The 22,925-nt window shown below is 33.4% G+C and overlaps 3 protein-coding genes across 4 annotated transcripts; all 3 read right to left on the bottom strand.

Moving 5' to 3' along the window:
• Window positions 1-2,431: 2,431 nt before the first annotated feature.
• LOC140861035 (uncharacterized) lies at window positions 2,432-3,208 on the bottom strand. Its single transcript, XM_073264043.1, has one exon. The coding sequence runs from the start codon at window positions 3,206-3,208 to the stop codon at window positions 2,432-2,434; it is 777 nt and encodes a 258-aa protein (XP_073120144.1).
• Window positions 3,209-3,462: 254 nt separating this feature from the next.
• LOC140894554 (calcium-dependent protein kinase 26) lies at window positions 3,463-8,802 on the bottom strand. The gene is made up of 8 exons (XM_073303098.1): window positions 7,387-8,802; window positions 7,158-7,301; window positions 6,932-7,084; window positions 6,025-6,140; window positions 5,656-5,823; window positions 5,010-5,234; window positions 4,267-4,413; window positions 3,463-3,787 (listed from the first exon to the last, which is right to left on the bottom strand). Exons 1-7 carry the CDS (start codon window positions 8,132-8,134, stop codon window positions 4,294-4,296), a joined length of 1,674 nt encoding a protein of 557 aa, XP_073159199.1. The 5' UTR covers window positions 8,135-8,802; the 3' UTR covers window positions 3,463-3,787; window positions 4,267-4,293.
• A 2,121-nt stretch (window positions 8,803-10,923) lies between these two features.
• Window positions 10,924-17,233, bottom strand: LOC140860397 (alpha-1,3-mannosyl-glycoprotein 2-beta-N-acetylglucosaminyltransferase). Of its 2 annotated transcripts, XM_073263414.1 has the most exons (19): window positions 17,047-17,162; window positions 16,882-16,963; window positions 16,741-16,791; window positions 15,532-15,619; window positions 15,019-15,081; window positions 14,634-14,668; window positions 14,475-14,551; window positions 14,333-14,378; window positions 14,167-14,229; window positions 13,942-14,008; window positions 13,777-13,845; window positions 13,618-13,687; window positions 13,447-13,508; window positions 12,380-12,469; window positions 12,149-12,243; window positions 11,738-11,800; window positions 11,619-11,657; window positions 11,345-11,515; window positions 10,924-11,206 (listed from the first exon to the last, which is right to left on the bottom strand). In XM_073263414.1, the coding sequence occupies exons 3-19, from the start codon at window positions 16,789-16,791 to the stop codon at window positions 11,096-11,098; spliced, it is 1,260 nt and encodes a 419-aa protein (XP_073119515.1). In that variant the 5' UTR covers window positions 16,882-16,963; window positions 17,047-17,162; the 3' UTR covers window positions 10,924-11,095. The 2 variants fall into 2 exon arrangements, with proteins under 2 accessions (XP_073119515.1, XP_073119514.1); XM_073263413.1 differs by lacking the exon at window positions 16,882-16,963 and having other exon boundaries at window positions 17,095-17,233.
• Window positions 17,234-22,925: the final 5,692 nt, after the last annotated feature.

The following is a 22,925-nucleotide window of genomic DNA, read 5'->3' as shown; positions in this document are numbered from 1 at the left end:
ATATATGTAAGACGATTCTCTCTATCTACAGATTATCTTAAACAAAAATTTTGTATAAGTGTAAATATTGCTAAAAAAATTTAAATGATTAATTATTTTTATTGTGATAGTGGGAAATGACGTTAATAATTTCAAAAATAATAAATAAAATATATCAAGTTTATTCATTGATTGCACTTATGTTAACAATATTATACATGGTTAACTTTATAAATGCAATATGATGTATATAAAGCAAAAAAACATAATCATGGGAGCTTTTTTTGCCTCTTAATTTACCTCATACTCGATCTACATATTTCAAGAGAAAAAATATCACGGATAATTATTACAAAATTACATTGGAATATTGCAAATACATGGACGAAATAGAACAAAAAGCATATAATAAGATATAAAATTTATGTATGAAAATCTGACACAATTAATATTAAGAAGAAAGTAAAGTGGAAGAACATATAAATTTTATGTATAACAAATATTTGACACAATTAATAGTAGGATAAAACTAAAATGAGAGTTATAGAATTAAATATAGTCCATTAATTTCTGTCTATTTAATTTAAATATTTTTATATATTTGTCAAAATGCTATATAAATTTAGTATATAAATTTTTTTAAAATATAAAATTTATGTATGAAAATCTTACACAATTAATATTAAGAAGAAAGTAAATTGGAAGAACATATAAATTTTATGTATAACAAATATTTGACACAATTAATAGTAGCATAGAACTAAAGTGAGAGTTATAGAATTAAATATAGCCCATTAATTTCTGTCTATTTACTTTAAATATCTTTATATATTTGTCAAAATGCTATATAAATTTAGTATATGAATTTGTTTATTTTGAAAATACATTTTAATATAATATTAATCGATAATAATAATCTATTCCTTGATTGAATAAAATCTAATATATTATTACAAAATTTATAATTGGCATATTGCAAATACATGGACGAAATGAAAAAAAAATCATATAATAGCATATAAAATGTATGTATCAAAATTTGACACTATTAATAGTAGAAGAGAAGTAAAGTAGAAAAATATATAATTTTATGTATGACAAATATTTGACACAATTAATAGTAGGATATAAGTAAAGTGAAAGTTATAGAATCAAATAGAGTCCATTAATTTATGTCTATTTACTTTAAATATTTTTTGAGAATTTGTTAAAATGTTATATAAATTTAGTATATGCATTTGTTTATTTTGCAAGATGACAATAATCTATTCTTTGATTGAATATTATTAATATATTATTACAAAATTTATATTGAAATATTGCAAACAATGGAAGAAATGAAAAAAAAAATTATATAATAACAATAATAACATATAAAATGTATGTATGAAAATTTGATACAATTAATAGTAAGAAGGATTTAAATGGAAGACATAGAATTAAATAGAGTTCATTAAAATGAAAGTTATATGTGAAATCAGATTTCATTAAAATGAAAGTTATATGTGAAATCATTACATTTAATTTAATTGTCTTGTGCATTTTCCATTTTTGTCCTTTTTTAAAAAAAATTTACTCATATAACCCTCATTATTATCTCATTTATATAGAATAAAAGGATACATATGTATATACACAATAAAAAAATTTTACCCCTACATTCATACTTTATAATAAAAATAGATATTTGCGTGAACATCTAAATTCGAAATAAAAATAAATACTAATAAATCTTATATATATCAATCTAAATTACTTCCGATATTAGCATAGAAGAAACTAGAAAGAGCGGACCAACACATTGGGACAAATAAATGCTACCACCACCTGCATACGTGCAGGAGAAAATGTGGTCCATTTGGCATGCCCACTTGTTAGGCGTGTTATATTGAAGTGTTTGGTGTCATTATTATCATTAAATCAATAAATCTCAAGGTCTTGGCTTCTAAAAATGTACAGCATTAAAAAAAAAATTTAACAGGAAAAAAGAAAAGAAAAGGAAAACCCAATTAAAAAGTATAATTTTTTTTTTTTACGGAGAAACTCTTGTAATTTATTGAGAAAAAGAGTAATTTTTCAATACAAGATTATTCAGCCAAAAAGAAAAATTTCCCGGATCCCAAACAAATTGGGATAGAGGAGAAATAAAAAAAGAGGAGATCGCATGAGCAACCGTGTTAGCCGATCTTCGAACATGTGAAATAGTGATAGAATGTTGTGACGTCAATAAATGCCGAATGTCAGCCGCAATAGCACCTATATAACTGAAATCATCGTCCAAGCGAGTGATTGCTTGCACCACTAGGAGAGAGTCCGATGCGATTTGGTGAACTTAAATACCGTATTACTGCCACCCAAAATAGCCTGAAGTTCGGCCAGTGTGACAGATTGTGGCCTCTCTAATCTCCTACCAAAAGCCAAAATTGGACAGCCTTTATGGTCCCTAATAACCTCACCAAAGGCATAGCTGTTGGTTCTCATTGTACGCCGCATCAACATCTATACGTAGACAATTAATTGGCGGAGCAATCCACTTGTCCGCAGATTTGCAATCCTCGCCCTCATTGCAAAATTTGAGAGCCAACCAAGCAGAACGAAAATCACCCAGAAGACTTTCACTCCAATCCACATTCAACACAGCCGAGAACCCCTTCGATTTATGCACCACACACAGCCTCTCACACCAAGTTGCCCAAGATCTCATAACAAATACCTCAAAATCCAGCCTGCTTAATGTGTCTTTCATCCATAAGAATATATCAAAGATCTCCAGATGCCGCATCTGCTTCAATATGACCCAAAACCGGGTATCCTTCCAGCATGACTTGACCACGACACAAAAGAATAAAGCGTGAGTTGTGGAGTCACAACTCGAGCAACAAAGTGGGCACGTTCCAGCCACTGGGACATGGTGAGATAAAAGGTTCTTCGATGTTGGAATGATATCATGCAACACTCTCCACCAAAATATCCTAACTTTCGGAGGGATATTAAGTGACCATAAGAATTGCCACCAACCTCTCGACTGATGCTCAGAGCTTGTCGCTGGCGGATCGAAAAAACCAAGTGCAACCTTGTATCCATCCCGGACCAAGTATTTGCCTTTAGAGTCGAACATCCATATCCGGAGATCCTCTTGTTGAGTCTGCGACAGTGGAATGACCATAATGTTTTGAGTTATGTGAAGAGGAAAAATTTGTTGAACCCTTCCCTTCATTCCATCTACCATTTTCAATGAGGTTACTAACTCGATCACAGTTACTCGGATCCCGTACTGTGCTCAACCGCCCTCTAATCCCCGGAACCCATCTGGCATCAAATGTGGCAATTTTTATTGGTGTGGATCTTTCGGATTTGTGCCCATGAAACAAATCAATCTTATCAATATTACACAACGAAAAAAAAGTAGGATTTTTTATAAGAGATTCGTCTCACAGATTGACTCGGAATACAATCTCACGGGAGTTTTTGTATTTAAAAGATAAGCAAATCTTGTTTGTTGATCTTTGACACATTTCATACACACATTCATGGAGTTGTTTATAAAGTTCTGAGTCCATCTCCATCGCAACAAGTCTCGGAAAATTTTGTACATACATGGGATAGTCACCCAGCATTCTACCCAATAATGCATCAAATCATCAACACAAACAAAGAATCTTTACATCAACATATGGGAGTATTCCCTGCTCTCTAACAGCAAAACAACTTTCACTAAATTGTAACTCAATCTGATACAACAAATAAACTGCACACCACGGAATTCCCCGGAGATACTACTGCTGATTGTTGGTACCTCCTCAACCACCTGTTCCGTACGGTATAATATACATCCCTTAGATAGATCGGAAACTAAGTATAATACAACATTAGATTCATCATTACATGACGATAGGCGTATACATGTGGCTATAGCAGCTCGGATATGATTATAATCGTATGAATCTCAAGTAAAAAAAGTTAGGGAAATAAACAAAAGGGTAAATGGAATGTTAAGCTTTCAAGCTGACATTTTAACCAGTGGGATAGCAATCTCTTCAACATTTAAAACAAGCCAAGGGTGCAATATATTACATAATTTATTTACTTTTTCAACAGACTCCAATGAACATGCATATAATAAAAACAATACAAGTTTCACTGTAAACGATCGCATTAGTGAAAAGAATTTCCATGTACTACTTCAGTTGCTACGTGTGTTTCTTACTATATTCATTAATTTATATATTTTAAACATGATGTCCTCGTAAAGTAAGAAAGTAGCATGGCAGAAAAGCAGGCAACTACCTGTAAAAAAGGCTTTGAATTATGAAGTTAAAGCGCTCCTGGGGCATCTCTCATGCTAATGTTTAAGCTGTTCCGCATAGTTCGCCTCCCCACGCCATTTCCTTTAGTCATCATAGCAACAAATTCCCCATAATCAATCCTTCCATCCTGCAAGGACATGTATTCAAAAGTTAACCATACATAACCCATTGAATAAATTAATTGGAAGGTCAAAACCTCCTGAATAGAACAAATACAATCTAACAGGCACATTGGCTCCAGCCCTTCACAACACAAAGTTTTAAGCACCTCTAACGCATCTCCTCTAACGCATCTCCAAATCATGGGAGTACTGCTTACAACTAGTCTACATCAACATAGTACCTGCTAACTGTTAAATATGATAAATTGCATAAAATAAACCATAATAACATGTTCAAAAGAAGAGTAAACCACAGTAAACCGTATCATGTTTCTTCTAAAACTAAAATTAATAACATGTTTGGACACCATTCCATGAAATAAAACCTTCCAAGTCTATGCAAGTACACAAACTAGAGTACAAGAATGAAATGTTTAAAGAATGAAATGGTAATTGATATTATAGGTGAATCGAACTCCTTTTGAAAAATCTTGAAGCTAGAGTATGACCTGAATACATATACAGCTAAGTTGTACATACTGTACAGGCAACATTTCTGACTTGCAGTGTTCCACATTCTCAACAAAGGAACCAAGACAGGCCATGATGCTAAGGGACTTACGTTATCTTGATCGACTTCTTTGATGATATCTTCAAGGAAAACATCTGTCATACCATGCTCAACACAAGCTTGTTGAAGTTCATCAACTGTAATATAACCACTCGCATCCTTGTCAAAATATTGGAATGCTGCCAAAAGATGTTCCTCGCGTTCTAGTTTATTCAAATGAATTGTTGCTGCTATAAATTCACCATAGTCAATTGTTCCACTATTGTCTACATCAGCCTGCAAGCGCGGAAATAATTCAGAAACAACAATGGCCACAAAACCAATTTCAGTCTGATGGTTGGCATGCTTCAATCTATCAAGGAGGAAGATGAAACTATGAATAAGACAACAAAAATATCCGGTGCATAATGATTTCATTTTTTGGTATCGAATGTAACCACCACTAAAATTTCTAGCTTTTGGAAGACCTGAACTACTGGATTCGGTTAGCATGAAGTCTTAGCAACATGATTGCAGAAAATCCAGGCACACCCTGCTGAATCTTTTATCTTTGCCCATTTTAACCATGATATCAACCAAATAATACATGAAGAAAAATGACACGGAGTTATAAATCTGGAAAAACTGCAAATTCCATGACTGCGTGAAAAAAGAAATTAAGCAAAGAACATATAATACTGAGACGAAGTAACCATACTGCATCCATAAGATCACGAATTTCTGTATCTTTTAATGTCGATCCATATTTTCTTAAACCAACTTTGAGCTCATCAAATGTGATTGCACCACTGTTATCGGTGTCCATGGCTCTAAACATCTCTGTCAAGCCAGCAATCTCCTCTTCTGACAAACTTTCAGCTATTACCTGAAAAAAAATTCACTTCATAAATAAATGTTTTGAACATCATGTTTCAGCAGATATGTGAGTAGCATGTACATTGATATGGTTCTGCAGATGAAAAGGATGATGAATATTTGCTTAAGACGTGTTCACATGACCACATTTTCAGTTGACAGTGATTAAAAGCTCAATGTTGTAGATTTCATGTTCAGGCGAATAGCATACCCGCAAAGCCATTTTCTTCAATTTATTCATAGCAGAAAACTGTTTAAGGCGGGAAAGTACAGCTGAATCCAGGGATTTGTCAGGTGCAACACCATTTTCACATATCCAGGGGTGGCCTACATATTTGATATGTGATTAGACAAGGATTATAAGATCATTATCCCGCAAAAAACATAGTCAATGACATGAAAGGAACTTTCTAACATCACTGTTTCACTATAGCAAGAAAAATCAATTGATAGAAAAACATCCAAAGAATCACAAAGTTACGGGTTTTTATATAACACTAAAAGTAGAAATGATGAAAAAAATACAGCAACTGTGTTAGGATGCTGATTCTTTGGCCACAAAGTCACAGTAATCTAGCGGGGTATTGATCGATTGAACACAATAAAGAAACTGAAAATATACTTTGACAATATAAACGGAAATATATGAAGGACTTTTCCCCGAGATAAACTCTGCTACATAAAACACCTAGCAACTGCCAGTATTACCCTAGCCTAGGCTAGTTACAAGACTCAAAGCAAGAATAGTCGAATATCCTCAAACTCAATCCCAACACCCTCTTCTTATACTCTCCCTTTTCCCCTTTTCCAAGGTAGTACTTCTAGAATTCTCTTCATAACTGAACAATGACTTTGGCCCGTTTCATTTTGACCCAATATACCTAAATCCCAAACAAACTGCTTGGGTGATTAGATATTCCACAATGGAAACCTCGGTTTACAGAAATTCAAGCTGCTCTGGAATAAGATCAGTAAAAGGTCTCCCAATTGATCCACGACAATGTACAGATACAGATAACATTGCAGAAAGAAAAAACATTAAGAAGAGACGAAGGAATCAGGAATCCAACATTAAACAAATAACAGTAGCTCCGTCCATCTAGGGGAAGAGAACATACACAATACTTCATGGGCAGTTAACCGGTCTGAAGGTCTCATGCATAACATCTTTCGAATAAGATCCTTAGCACTTTCAGATATCAATGGCCAAGGGTCAGAATTGAAATCTATGTGTCCCTTTAAAACCGCATCAAATATCCCCTGCTGATTTTCTGAACAACCGGGATAACCTTCAATACATTGCACATGAATATGGATTTGCTTACTTGAATAATGACAACTTACCGGCCCAAAATGGCGGCACCCCGCTCAGTAATATGTATAATATCACCCCTGCTGTCCATACATCTGCTTCTGGGCCATAATGCTTCAAAAGAACCTCGGGTGCAACATAGTACGGGCTCCCAACCACATCGGTGAAAATCTGACCTGAAGATATACACCCCATACACAGATCGGCAAACAACACAAGAATAAACCTATCAAATAAGTATTGTAGAGTATACCACTATACCTGGCTTGAAGAAAACAGATAGACCAAAATCAATTGCTTTAAGAGAGAAATCATCATCTTTATTGACCAACAAAAAGTTCTCCGGTTTAAGATCTCTATGCATGACCCCAAGTGAATGGCAAGCCTCCACAACTCCTACAACAATCTTAGTCAGCTCGGCTGCCTTTCTTTCGCTGTAATGCCCCCTTTGTATTATGCGGTCGAACAATTCACCACCAGCACAAAGTTCCATCACAATGTGAACGTAAAGGGGGTCTTCATATGCCCCTTTGATGGTGACTATGTTCTTGTGACCAGCCAGATGGTGCATTATCTGAATCTCCCTTCTGACGTCTTCGACGTCTTCTTTGGAAATAAGCTTCCTTTTTGATATAGATTTACAAGCATATTCAATGCCTGTTGACAACTCAGTGCACAAAAACGTTATGCCAAATTGGCCTTGTCCTAATTTACGCCCAAGTGTGTAGAGATCTCGGATATTAGCAGTCTTGTGACCTAACACGAAGTAAGCTTGATTATTAGCACCACGGTTCATGACACTCTCTTTCCTGGGACTGGTGAGGGCTGGCAAATTGGAATCCTTTTTGTGGTTTTGTTGTGTGTCAACAATGTGCTGTGAGTTCCCGGTAGGAGAGTAACTGTCAGAAGAATTAGAAGCGCTGTTGTGTTTAGAGTTTGACTGGTCTTCGGGCTGGTTGTAGCCCTGTAATGGTTTGCTTCTGAAAGACCCACGGCATGTATTGCCCATGAAACAACAGAATCCCCTTCCCTTATGTCACCTCAAATAGTGCCTTAGCAGCCCTTTCCGCATCCGTTTATCTTTCACATAAAATCAGACCTTCACCAAATTCTGAAAATTTAACAGCCAGACAAAGAAACGAAAGATTTGCAGCATCAAAACCAACCTTTCAGCATAATCAACAAACAGAACTTAGAAAAATGCTGAAACAAAGGGATAAGACGAATATTGGCACCAACACCAGCTCAAGAGCCCTCCACCCCGAGCTCGAGAACCAAAAGACAGAGAAAATTAAAAAGAGAAGAAAGGCAAACTAAAAATGACAGAAACTCCTAAAAGGGGTTAAAAAAAACCCATCATGGATCAGATCGGATCGATGACGAAAGAGCCAGCAATACCTCAGCAGCAAAATAATACACAATTCAAGATATGAACAACAATCCAACTTTCAGTTACAGATCAAGCAAACCATTTCCGTAAATGAATGCAAAAAAGGGCATAAAAGACCTACACAGATCACATGTATGCATGAAAGAAACAGTTGAAAAAGATTCCACAAAAGGGAAAGCCTTTATTCATATAATCACTGTTAAATTATTAAGGGAAAAAAAAAAAAGAAAAGAGAAAGACGAAGATAAGCAAGAAAGAACGTAATGGAATCTTAATCATCATCAGATGAAAGCGAATCTGTACCAGGGAAAAAGTAGCCGGAGGAGTAGGAGTCAAATCGTCATTCTGAATTTACATTTATATACATGTCCGTAGGAAGTGGTGGACAATACATGAATCGCTTTTGCTTCTCTACACATTACAGCCTTTCTTTTCGATATATAAATTAATTAAATGACCTTTATGATTAGAATTTATCCGTCAGTCTAATCCATATCTTTAACGAAAAGTAACATAAAAGTAATAATTTTTATTAATCAAATTATTTTTGTTTTACAGAATTGAGCTGTGATATTTATGTTATAATTACAAGGTGTGATTACATTTGTCATAAATGTAAATGAATAGAGTTTAATTATTAAACTATGGAGTTTGATTTACTCCCAAGTTACAATTTTATGATTCTTTCTGGATCATTATGGAGGTAATTAAATCGAATTTAATTATTATGGAGGTGAAATTCTTTTTGGGTTGACGAGATTTCTCATAAATGTGTTGATGTGTTCAATATTTTTAATGCTTACTAATTGATCAATAAAATAAAAAAGTGCACACGGAAAACATTCTATAAGGGCTCAACTACTATACGTGTGTACACGTCGTCTGCGTGTACTCTTGCGAAAACAAAATTGAAAAATTAAAATTTTCTTATTTTTTAAATAAATTTTCTAGATTTAATTACATAAATTTAATGATAAAAAGATAATGACAAAAGTAACCATTAACCAACCGTTGTCCTTTCGTAATCTGTCCTGTTCCTCCAAATGATAATCAATCAATCAAGACAGAAAACCAAAAAAAATAAATAAATAAATTGAATAATAGGGTAAAAATTATTTCGATACACACTAACTATTGATGAAATGTCAAATTGATACATGAATTGTTGAAAAATAGTTTAATTGATATATGATCAAACTCAAAAATCAATTTTTTTCATTTACTTAAATTGTTTTTAAGTTTAATATTGTTATTACATTCAATTATATACATATCTGGATTATTGTCTCGATTTACACAATTATGATTGTCAAATTTTTTTTTAACTTGGTTTAGATTTTTTAACCTGCATTTTCAAATAAATATTCAAATATAAAAAAATATTTACTTTATAATATAATAAATTATTTTATCTCTGTATATTCTGATTTATTAAATTGTAGTTTTATTATTATAAATGATAATATTATAACATAGATAAAGAGAAAAATATCATTTTATTACATATTTATAAATATTTTTTATTGTATATATTATTTTTAAAAGTATAATTTATCAGGTGTTTATATATACCACCACCAGTGCACTGAAGCACATCAAAATAAATTTTTATAAATTTAAATTTATTTATAAATTTATAAATTAGGATCATGAGTAAAATGATAGTGGTAATTATAAATTAGAATAATGGGATAGTGGGGAGACATAGTGGAAAGTTTTTGAATCATAAATTATTTTTTTGTCTATTAATTATTGAATATGTTAAAAGAATGATAAGGATAAATTTGAAAATCTATTAAATTGATCAAAAATAGTTTATCTAATGGGTTTAGCTATTATAATATAGTAAGGATAGTATGGATAATAAGGATATGTGTGTGTTTGTGTTTATATTAATATTTTTTATACAATGAGTACAATATCTTTATTATAATATGAATTTTAAATAAATGTAAATTTATACTTACAATTGTAAACAATAAAATAATCTTGAAAAATGGTGTATTTATTTTAATTTAACAATAATATCGGACTTAAAAATAATTTAAGTAAAAAGTAAATTTAACTTTATAATTTGATCATATATCAATTGAACCATTTTCAATATTTCATGACATTTTATTAAAATTGTGTACCAAATTGAATTATACTTTTGCATCATAATAAAATAGAAACCAAAGTGGAAACTGTCGTCTTCGTCTAGTTAAATATTAAATTAAAAAAGAAAGAAGCTTACTTTGTCATTAAATGCGTAAATGAGAGCGACAAAGAAATAATCTAAGCCATCAAAATTATTTGGTCATTTTACATTCGACACATTAACGGTTTATTGTACAAAGTCATCTGTCCAAATAGTCCGTCAACAAAAGTCTAATGAACCACCACTAGGCTTAAAGTTTGGACCACAATTCTATCGACATGTATAATAAAAAATAGGGAAAATTTGTGGGTTTGTGTTATAGCAAGAACAAAATAAAATAAGATAAGATACTTGTGAATACAAGTCGCCACCGGCATTAAGGAATTCAGTCCCTCAAAGTTCCTAAAAAACTTGCAGATACCACTTTGCCTCTTTAAGTCTTATATGATTCCAAACTGTTGGAGAGAATCTGGGCCGACTAGGAATACGCGCCTCGGGGGATGATAACGAAAAACAACTACTCCTTTATATGCCGTTCTTGGGACACCATCCTGATTATATATGTAAACCTCGTTAAGGTAAACTGATGGTTTAAAATAAGTCAGCTACAGTTCTACATCGGGGATGTAGAAGAAACGAAAGTGAAAGTGACAACTAATGGAAGAGAACCTTGAGGAACAAACTTTTACCTTCCATTCTTCAAAAATGCCGAACCGTCTGGCAATGTACTCGAAATCTGATTGGTCTCTGTAAAGGACGCGTACATCGCCTTTGATGTTATGTGCCTTAAGAGCAGCATCAGCTCCATGCATTGGAGTCGCTTTTTTAAGCAGGTCGGCAAAGTAATTCGTGTACTTGCCCTATAAAAGTAGATCTAATCTCAGTATCTCGATAGACTACGTTCCTCCTTGTCATATCACAGTTGCATGGCATATATTTCACTTATAAATGCAAGACTTTTACCTCCTCCAAGAAGCTCAGGTCCATTGATTTCCAATCAACCTTTCAGACCAGTAAAAAAGTTATCAAATGAAGGCTAGCACAAATTGAGCAAGGTAACAAGGACCATACTAGTTGCATACCTGGACATCATTCAGTCTGATAGGTTCGAGATATTGTTTGAAAAACTGCCCCATACTGGAACCCTATGAAGAAAAAGTAGGAAGCCTGGTAAGAACAATTTCGACTTAAAAAATGTAACAAGCACTTCTTACGCATAGCTTCGAAACATGTGACAGACAATAATTTATTAAGTGACCTTAAGATAAAACCAAAAATCACAGTAAAATTTCATGCCAAACATTAAACATATGCTCCGCCGACCCTTCTTTAACAACCCAAAAAAGGTAATTATTGTTTTCAATGATAGAAATCTGTAAAAAAAACATCAGTCGGCATTTACACTTTTAGTCAAAATATCTACCAGGTTTGAAGATATCATAGTAAATACTCTCCTCGAGAAGAAAAAGAACATGGATGTGAAAATTTCTTACATGCTCCCCAAAGTTATATGTTCTGCACACTTCTGGGCGAATGAATTGACGCCCTCTATGATTCTCTTTCAGCCGCAACCAGTCATCCCAGTAAGTGATTGTTTGGTCAAGAAAATGCACAAGACTGAAGTGAAAGGTACCACAGAGAAAAAAATCTAGAACGATCACAGATAAAACAATTTAAGATTCTGAATTCAAATATCACGACTATAAAGATGATTGAAGGATATGCCTTTGGCCATTTAGGAGACAATTCATCCCATGTGGATCTAGAGAGCATCCATCCAAGACCAGGGAAAAAATCTGAGCGATAAAGAGTATCTGCAAGAGATAGGAAACAGATACAGAAGAGCGACTGACATTTGACCAAATAGGCTGTTTAATGATGTAGACCAAAAATAGTGGAAACTTTGCATCTGCGTTAATAATCCTCAGATTGTAAAAATTCCCAAATTTGAACTGTACACACATAATGAAAATCTCATTTCAAACAGTTCAATAAAGAAGAATGTCAATCTAGCAGACGAAAAAAATAATGATAGCATATCCCATCTCAGCACAAAAAATATGAGAAATAAATTTGTAGCATGATCTATCAGTGAGTAGAAAAATGAGGATAGAGGGGAACCTCATGGATTCAAGAAGTTCAAAGACGGAACCATGAACAAAGATATATAAATGGATCTGTGACGGAACAAATCTGGTGATATGTTAAAAGCTAATGGTATAGCATACAGGAACTCAGAGAGCCTGCTTCACAAAAATTTAACGATCCTTCAAACAGTCAACCATAATTTAGTGTTGACGCTGAAAATCACAGGCTTATGATCTATACAATAATTATTTTTAAAATAAAAAAATAACTTGAACGAATATATGGCATATTGTTTGCATTACTTCATACAACAGTGATCGTAATCCAATAGATTCACTAATGACTAAAAGCAATCAAAATCGAATAGCTTATTATGATTACATGACCACAAAAAAAAAAAGGGTTAAGGGAGTTAAAGGGGAAACAACAGCAGTACAAGTCATTTTACATACAGATGAATTACCATTCATTATGAATAATACTCAATACAGAACCAGTGGTGTGGTAAGTGATAAGAAAGAACTAACCTACAGAACCAAGTTTTCTCAAGGAACAAGAATGACAAACATAGTCAAAGCCCAGAAACACGGTAACAACAACTTTATGTAGAACAATTTCTATTAGTGAAAGTTACATACTAACATTAATCTAAAAACATTTTTGTAGAGGTTTATCAGATCAATAGGAAAACGGAGGAACTTACAAGAATCATGTACAAACTGCTTTTGTCCATTATCGTTCCATGAAGAAATCGCCATGATAGATCTATTGTTGGTGCATTTCAATCAAATACTTCCCCAATCAGAAAATCGACATAGGATGTCAAATAGTCAATGGATCTGTAATTCATCATATCTTGGAGAGAACAACTCACTTGTCATGGTCAAGGAGAGCAGCTCCAGCCTCAAAATAATCAAAGAAATCGGGAGCAATTTCCATATCATCTGCAGATGATGGCATGTTCAGTGAAACAAATACCAGAGGCAAAAAGAAAAACAAAAGAAAGTAAAAAAAGAATGAAGAAAACAGGAACCTTCAAGAATGATTACTTTGTCAAACTTGTGTTCATAGAACAACTTATCCAGAGCCCATTTATAATGGCCTGAACAGCAAACAATAAGACTGTGTCAGCAAAAGAATCTCTCCTCAAACAGAAAGGAAGGCTAATAACAAGAAACAAATTAACCAAAAACTTAACGTGCAATTTTGTAGTAAGCAATCAATTCCCCAGGCCTTTCGGTATGTACTGGTTCATAATCCAAATGCTGGGGCACATGAAAGTATATTAAAACTGTTGTAGTCGAACAAGAACCAGGAATAAAATTTTAAGACCTTAAAAGTTAATCCAATCCAATGAATACGCAGGTACTCGAACTGAGTAAGAACTAATTTTAGAATGTAAAAGATAGAAAGAAAAACGTGCCTGCATGTATGTTAGCTGATCATAACTCAAACCCTTCTTCTTAACGAGAGGATCTGATCCATCCTGCCAAAAAAGAATGCAAGTATAATTTGCATCTGCCACATGCCCCCTGTTCTCAATGAAAAACTCCAAACTCATGTCAAACAGATGTTTCACTATTAAGTACCTGTGATATGAAGAGAGGATATCTTGATGCCACAGGAATTTGATACCTAGTATGGAAAAAAGGGGGAAAGGATTTAAAGAAAATGTCAGCTGACGGCTAGAAGTGTTGTGATAGATGCGTGGAGAGTGGAGACACATCATACGTTAGAATAGATTTAATAGTTCTTTCAAGGTAATCGGCACGGTTACAAGCCATAACCACAACAGCTGCTACTGGAACCTGATAAACAAGTAGCGTGTTCGATATATAAGAGTTCAAGAAAATAGCAAACAACACAAAGAAACAAATATTTTCTACAAACCTGTAAATCACCAACCATTTTCTTGATACCCTTCCCTGAATTTGGATAGAGAAACGATCACACTAATAACAAAGGCAGGCATTGATCATGGGCAACAAAAGGTAACTACAGGCCCAAAATACAATATAAAATAAAAATTAAAGGTGAAAGAACAAGAACCTAATTATGGAGCCAACCAAGTTGTAGTACCAAAGTCAGAGATTGTGTTATCACCCTACTTAAGTTTCCCCAGAACCATGCAGAAGTACAAAATGGAAAAAAGCCAATACAAAGGACTAATAATAGATATTTGCTGAGTGAAAACTAACCTTTACATGCATTGTGCAAAGCAAGAAAGCGATTACTAGGTGACACAGAAATAAAGGAAGGAACTGTATAAACATACTTTCAAGATCTTGAACAAGTGCTCTCAACTGTCCACATTCTTTATCTTGGCGCTTCCTTTCCTCTGGTATTGTAGCATGTCAAAAGATAATCGGTAAATTTTTCTCATCAATAACACCACATCATCGATGGAAAAAATAGAGAAAAACATGGGAACAAAAAAGAAGTCAATCAGACGAGCTGTTTCATCATCCTTGACTGGGCGTAAGTATAAAGATTATACACGAAAAATGCTCAGTAATTTATCTCTTCCCGATTAAATAAACAATTTATCTCATATCACGAGCCAAATCTATCCTGCATAGTTAAGTATAGGCTTTTTATATTGAATTGATCCCAAACTGGCAAACCTTACTAATGGATCTTTATGATGTTCCAGAACCGAGTGAATCCTTTCCAAAATTTCCAGTTAATGGCAGGAAGGCCGTTAAAATCTATGGATTTAACAACAAGACATTGCAACGCATTTGTTTAAGACCAGCCATCAGGGAAAGAAGCAAAAAGGATAAAGCACCTTCAAGAGCAAGAATTTGTCCTTGCTGCTGACTGATCTGATCAATTAACTGTCGTGTATGTCTTGTACACTGATTTTCTGAGTCAATCTGCCATCAATACTGTACATGTTAGATGCAGTACATCATACATGTACATGGGCCTTTTGTATGATGGCATACTACGGAAAGTGTTGAGCATATTTAAAGCGGGTAACTCGATGACACATGAGTAAAATAATAAGGCTGTATTAATCATGAATTCCATTCAGGGAAACAGAGTAAAACAAGTTTTATTGTTTGGTTTAAAAGGAAAATGTAAAAAAATGCCTGTACAAACCAATATAATTTTTTTATTATTATTTCTAAAGATACTTTATTTTTTTTATTCAGTACACATGTACACCCTTCCCGTGGTTGTAGAGTTTGGAAACTAATTTTGTTTCTACCAAGAAGTTTTATCAGAAGGGCTGCCAAATAATTCTTACACTGACTGAATTATCTTACATTAAATCTTTAATTAATAAAGCATGTCAAATCCAAGGTATATACATTATGAAAGAAATAAGCATAGTTCAAATGCTAGTATCTGATTATTGCTGGAGATGGGAAGCCATTTAAAAAGTCTAAATTTTCTGATCTCTTCAAAAGAATTAAAATGCATTTTCCATTACAACTCCTATAATGTTGAACGAACACCATATCTTTCCCTCTCTCTGTAGAATCAACAAGGCCACCCCGAACTTTTATTATGATAATATACATAAAGTTATTGCCGTAAGAGAACAAGTTTTCTCTATTCGGACCTAAAAGTTAAATTTTTCTTAATGACGAGTAGTTCATTGTAATTAATCGATCCTGATACAAAAGTTTTTATGACCACATACGGGGAGGTTGTAAAAGAAAATTACAATAAAATACATATAGTAACAATAGCTACCCAATCAAGAATAGAAGGTATGCAACGAAAGTGTTACAGTATGAGAGAACTAGGCATTCAACATTGAACCAAAAAAACAGGTGCGAAGTCAATGAACCACTGATGCCATCAAATGAACCTATCGAAAATCTATTTGTGATTTTGCTAGAAATGTGAACAACTATCAGCCTCAAATGCATTCCATTGTTGCTCTCGCACCCCAAACACAGTTTCTCAATTCGCCCCCACTCATAAGCTTGTCTTAATTCTAAATATAATACAATTGAGCAAATCAAAACAGAGAGAACCGTACAGCATCAGCAAGACGATCAGCATACTCTGATTGAGCGGTGAAAAGACGCATCTGCGAGTACAGAACCCGAGTCAATCATGTCAGCAATTACTTGGATTCGAAATACTAGCCTTTGCTAAAGAAATCAAGCAAGCGGCTAACATGAATAAGGTATAATCATCCTTGTTTGGACACAAAAATATCCATATGAGCATCCGAAGCAAAAGATAACTTCATACATCAGCTGGTGGCAGCATATGAGTAAGTATAATTCCAAATAACAGATACAGATCAGAAAAGTATGGGAATCAACAATCATGCTATAACCTGTCTTTGGTGATCAGAAATCAAAATCAAAGTAAACCTAGATTTGACCTGGATGTAGATGAAGGGGACGGCCGCGAAGAGTAGGAGGTACCGGTAATTACAGCACCGGTTTCCCATGTTTAATTTCGTCTCCCCCTCCGCCTCCTACGGCTGTGTTTGTACTTCACTCCGCCGTATTCATTTTCATTTATATCACATCACGGTCGTCAGTTAATCACATTTGTGAATTATTATTATTATTATCTTCTTAAAAAAAAAAAAAATTTATTATTATTATATTATTATCTCTACTATTTTATAACAATGGAGAACATGTAGAAACTAGGAGAAATAATCAATAAATCTCTATAATCAAACTTAACTTTGCCTTCAGTGCTCATGTCCCACTCTCCGACAAAGTTCTGTCATTTGTTTCAACTCTCTATTTGAGCACAAAATACGAAAATGCCTCCATTTTCTTTTGAAACCCAACAATACCCCTTACTTTTTAAAAATAAAATAAAAATTACTTTTAAGGTAACATACAGTATGAGTTTTTTTCCTTCATTCTTGTTGAAATTCTCCATAAATTTATCCATCAATCGTAAACGACCAATCCACCGATCGCAATATTGCAGATCTGCTTCGAATCGAATTGAAAAAAGTTTTTAATCATTATGAATTGTTTCTGGACCTTGAAAATATTTTTGAAGAACCATTATTTCAAAGATTTTAAAGTACTATGGTTTTTAAAAATTTGCAGCCAAAAAATTGCATTATAGTGTTTGATGTTGTGTAATTGTTTTTATATATCCTTTTTAATTGAACGATTCTTTGAAATTTGTTATGGTTTTAGTGATTGTATTAAATTTTTGTGTTATCGTGTGAATTGTACATATTTTTTATCAATCTTTGGTTTTCCCTTATGTGGGTGAGAATGAATCTCATTTATTGCAATTTTGAGATAGAGTAACTGAAATTCCTTGTTGTTCTCGATTATAACGATTTAATTCCGAACCGTAATGGTTTTAGTGTTGCATTATGACTTAAATATTGATAATTTTTTATCATTAAAAAAAAATTGGGTTGCTTGAATTTGTTATTATGTACTGTTTTTTTGTATGCCAGGTGTTATATGAATGAATATATGATTTTCAATTTAGATCTTATTATATTGAATGTAGTTTTTTTAATAGTTTGATAATGAAATCTAGAAGTGATTCTTTTAATATCTTCTTTTTTGGTTGCTACAAGTAAAAATACAGATTTATGTGATTTCAATCTTCATTGGATGTAGCTTGATGGATATTTTTGTGAGCCTGAGAACAATGTGCTGAAATTTCATTAGAAACCATGATTCTTCGATATGTATCTCCACTACAGTTTGAGAAGTATTCTACTTTCATATCAATGCACTCTATTCGACGAGTTCACTTTTTTTCGGATAGACACCCTGAAATTATCAAGGCAGCTGAATGACTATTTATGGGGAGTAATCATGTTTATTGTTTGTAACATTTAGTAGATAGTTTTGTGAAGCTAATAATACTAAATTATTTATTATTATCTAATTTTATTAAAATTTTTATGCACGATTTTATCTTTTTAACCTCAATGTAAATTATTTTGTTTTTATTTAGGTGTTGAGAAGTTACCGTCGACATAACAAAAAATATTGGGCTTCCATAATCAAGAAAGCAACGTATGCTCCATCTTTACACTTGCACAGAAGAAAAGCGGCTATGGAAGTTGGCTCGAGCACGGACCTTCGAGGAGATATGCCTGTTCCAGTGGAAACATTGTTGGTTTACGCTTGATTTGATGATTCTGTGGAACACACTATTGTTTTATATTAATTTGAGTTCTGGTTGTAGTGTACTCTTATGTATTGGGTTCTCTTGTGTTGTCGTATCGTGTGAAGTTGGTTCGCAAGTCATAGTTTATTTAGAAGTTGTTTGGTCGAAACTTATTTTTGTGTTTAAAGATGATGATAGACACTTGAATGATGAGTACTTTGAGTGATTAATTTATGAAATATGTTCTTTGTTTAATTTAGTTTTTATTTAAATTTCAATGTTTGATTTATTATTTGAGGCACAATCAATATTTGATTTATGATTAAGGCACATTTTCTATGCAGTGAGTAGGGCAGGTCATAATGATGTTTCTTTTTTTTTATTTTTTATTGTGAGGGTAAAATATAATTTTATGATCATAAATCAGAAAGTCATTTTGTATTAAATGTACGTACCATGACTACTATATATTAACACTTGTGTGACTGATCTCTGTCTTTATATCCTAGAACTTTACACGTTACAACATAAATACAAATCGACATATTCAATATATTCGATTAAATTCGGGAATTTGAATCATACATTACCAAAAAAGTGAGTTTCATACTGCCTCAAAAGAACGAGTCATAAAAGTGTCATATTGCCTAAAAATTGAGTATTTCATTCTCAATTGTCTATTTGTTTATTCCACAAAATTCTTGGATTATTCCAAATATATTTTTAGTTATCCCAAATCAGGGACAATGCATGCGTCTCATATATTTGACAAAGTTTGTGAATTTGCAAAGAATGAATATCTCACATTTCAGATTGTCTGTTTGCTTATTCCGCAAATATCTGAGATTATTCCAAATATATTTGAAATTATCCCGAATCAAGGCAATTGAAACTAATTTAATATCTCTTGGGAAGGTCGATCATAGTGGCCCAAAATTTTATCCTGAGAAGTAGAACGTTATATGCTCAATTGAGACACATTTGTACTCTTCTAGCTCATGTGTTGTGCCAGATCCCATTATAACAAATGTTCTTTTAATATTGGAGTTCAAATACATATGTCGTATTGCAAATTGAGGTAATCGATGTCAAAATATCACACTCAACAATTTTTTAAGTTTAGAATTACATTAGTTATGCAAAGAATGAGTCACTTATATCCAATTTCTTGTGTATTTGAGTCGCAAATATCCGAGATTGTTCTAAATTAATATGGAATGATTTCTAATCTTAGAAAATTCGAAACTAATTTGTTTTCACTAAATGTTAGTGACCCAAAATTTTATGTGATTACAATAATCTCATAAAATAAGATCATGATTGTTCTACATATTTAATACGAATTAGTTAATTAAACACACAAAAGAATAGGGATTACCCTTGAAGCATGCTTTAACTATTTCTTGTTTTGAATATGCGCCTCAAGTCTCCAAACCCTCAAGCCTTCTCCGATGTTCTCTCAAAATCGAACATAGGATTATTTGTGCGTGATCACAACTTTCTGTCAGCGTATACCCTAACCAAACTGGAACCAAGTGAGTGGATGAGATGAAGTGTACCAACAGAGCTTAATAATGAGGGGTAGGTGGTAGTCAAAGTCTTTGATTGGTCAATATCTACTAGAAGAGTGTGATTCTCATGACCCACAATGTTTTTCTACAATCGGAACACATTGTTCTCGATTAAATAATATTTATCACATCCCTGCGTACTAGTTATGCTCGATATCGTAGTCACATGTTTAGAAGAGATTAGTGGAATTAGAGTAAATGATAGTCCTCAAAGATGAGAAAGCATCATATTAAACAAGTTACGAGTTTGGATTTTGGAAAATATACCCCTATTGTATACATTGGGTGGCAATGGACATCCAAAAATAGTGCTCTCATTGGGTCATGATCAATGTCTTCCTCCTACACCTTAGACAAGAGTGGGGCAATACACATTACTAGACAAACACTTGGGTGATGGTTCTACCAATCTCCAGGGATGGAAAAATTCTCTCCATTTGTGTCATGCAGTGTATTATAGGATATTGGTGCATGTTAACATGGGCATGTCTTCTTGTTCCGAAAATCAAAAATATTATTCTGCATAAGTCTGAGATTTTTCCTAATACATGACATTTTGATCCAGAGCCAGTTTCACTAGGAGAGTGTGATCTTCATGGCCCACAATTTTTTTTCCTACAATCGGAACACATTGTTCTCGATTCAGTAATATTTATGTCATCTTTGCGTACTAGTTGTGCTCGATCTCGCAGTCACATGTTTAGAAAGATGAGTGGAATTAGTATAGTGACACTGCATTAAATCACCTACTAACTGGCAACTAATAACATACATTAAACTTAATAAAGTAAAATTGCTTAACAGAGTAAAATGTGCGAAAACATAACCCATAATTTACATATCACCTTAGTAAAACATATCCAGGCTTATTATAGTAGTGATACAACCATAAGGAAAAGCTTAAAATACGACTGTCTAAAAGATTTATACAGCTAAACAAATCCTGCTGTATAAAATCCCATGAAAAGCTCTGGCTCCCTAGTCCTGCCTCGAACCACCGGCTCCATCCATCCTGCGACCTGCCCCATGGAATAGGGTGTCCAAGATAACAACTAGGACGTGAGCGCTAACGCCTAGTACATAAACATAAGTAAACATATGTATATGATGTATACAACCATGATGACTGGTAAAGGGTCATTTGATAAGTCATGCTCAGTACAGGCGCCACATGAGTGATGTAACCTCGCGGATCAATCTCTTGGTACAACCACACTCGTCTAGTACACCAGAGTAGTCAGACATACATTTCCCCATCGTTGCGGTACCCTCAGTGACAGACTAACAAGTATAGAGCTGAGCGGTTCTATAATCAAGTATAACAAGGTATAGGCTCAACGTGTGTATGAACATGATAAATGAATATGGAAAGCGGTAAATCATATATCATGTCATATAATAATGCCAAATAAATGCAACAATAAACATGTATACTTGCTGGAAATCTCAGTCAATGTGTACGTACCTCTAGGCTAGTTCAAGTCTAGTAAGATCCTAGGTTACAATCCTATATTCAAGAGTTCACTGTATCACTACACAAGTTCTATAAGCCTTAACTAAGCTAATAAATACTCCCAAAACTTAAATAGATTCCCGGACCATACCTTCGTTCGTAGTAAGCTATAAGACCCGGGATTATTTAATTTAATCCAGGATTATTTAATTTAATCCGAGATTATTTAATTTTAATTCGAGTATATTTAATTTTGAAATATTTAGAGTTTTGATTTAAATTCTAATATTCTTAAATTATTTAGGATTGAAATTGAATTAAAAAGAGGGCCGAGAACCAAATTGCAAATATTGAAGAATTGAGGGGCTAAACTGCAATTATATTTGAAGTTATCAGATTATAATTGATTTATAAGCATAAATACGTGTAAGGTTCATATGTATTCAGAAAATTACAGAACAAAGCCGAGATCTTCTTCATTTCTATTGGAATTTGATTTTTCAAACCCCCGTAACTTTTGATCCGATCGTCCGATTTCGATTTTGAAAAGTGTTCTGGAATCCATGTGACAAAGGCTTAGATTTGATGTAAGTTTTATTAATTTTTCAGAATGTTTGAAGATTGAGATAAGCTACAGATCAGAATTTGTTTATGTATGCATGTTTTGAGATGATTTGTGGTATCGTATCGACATCGGCGCAATGAATGGTTATTGTTTTGTATTCGATATGATTTCCAGCATGTAGCTCGATATATATAGCCTCCGAAATGTTGGTTTATTGCTGATCTACTGCTGATGAGTTGTATATGATAGATAGAATGGTTTCGATATTATGTCGGTTTCCGATTTTCAATCGCCACGTTATTGGGTTATGTTTTGAGACTGTTTTGATAGCCGATGATTGTGTCGAGATGTGCTTCGAGATGTTGTTGATTTGTAGTATTTATATTCTTCCATTTCAGATTAGTTTGGAAGGCTAACAACTCAAGAACTTTGATTTCGAACCAAAGAAGAAGAAGTCGAGGTTTGAAGTGATTTGGTTGTGAAGATTGAATGAAGTTTTGATCGATGATGTTGAA

This window comes from Henckelia pumila, chromosome 4 (genome assembly GCF_033568475.1).
Source record: "Henckelia pumila isolate YLH828 chromosome 4, ASM3356847v2, whole genome shotgun sequence".
In the NCBI taxonomy this organism is placed as follows: Eukaryota; Viridiplantae; Streptophyta; class Magnoliopsida; order Lamiales; family Gesneriaceae; genus Henckelia; species Henckelia pumila.
Note: the sequence above shows the minus strand (reverse complement) of the source record. Positions and strands in the feature narration are given on the sequence as shown.

Bases quoted from the DNA above. Each gene is read 5' to 3' on its own strand.
- LOC140861035 (XM_073264043.1), bottom strand. From the start codon at position 3,208: ATGGTAGATGGAATGAAGGGAAGGGTTCAACAAATTTTTCCTCTTCAC.
- LOC140894554 (XM_073303098.1), bottom strand. From the start codon at position 8,134: ATGGGCAATACATGCCGTGGGTCTTTCAGAAGCAAACCATTACAGGGC. The intron at 7,085-7,157 runs GTAAGTTGTCAT...CCGGTTGTTCAG, and splicing joins GGTGCCGCCATTTTGGGCCG to AAAATCAGCAGGGGATATTT. The intron at 5,235-5,655 runs GTATGGTTACTT...CCGCGCTTGCAG, and splicing joins TTCGTGATCTTATGGATGCA to GCTGATGTAGACAATAGTGG.
- LOC140860397 (XM_073263413.1), bottom strand. From the start codon at position 17,163: ATGGGAAACCGGTGCTGTAATTACCGGTACCTCCTACTCTTCGCGGCC. The intron at 13,846-13,941 runs GTTAAGTTTTTG...TTTGCTGTTCAG, and splicing joins TGCTTACTACAAAATTGCAC to GCCATTATAAATGGGCTCTG. The intron at 13,688-13,776 runs GTTCCTGTTTTC...CATCATCTGCAG, and splicing joins CAAAGTAATCATTCTTGAAG to ATGATATGGAAATTGCTCCC.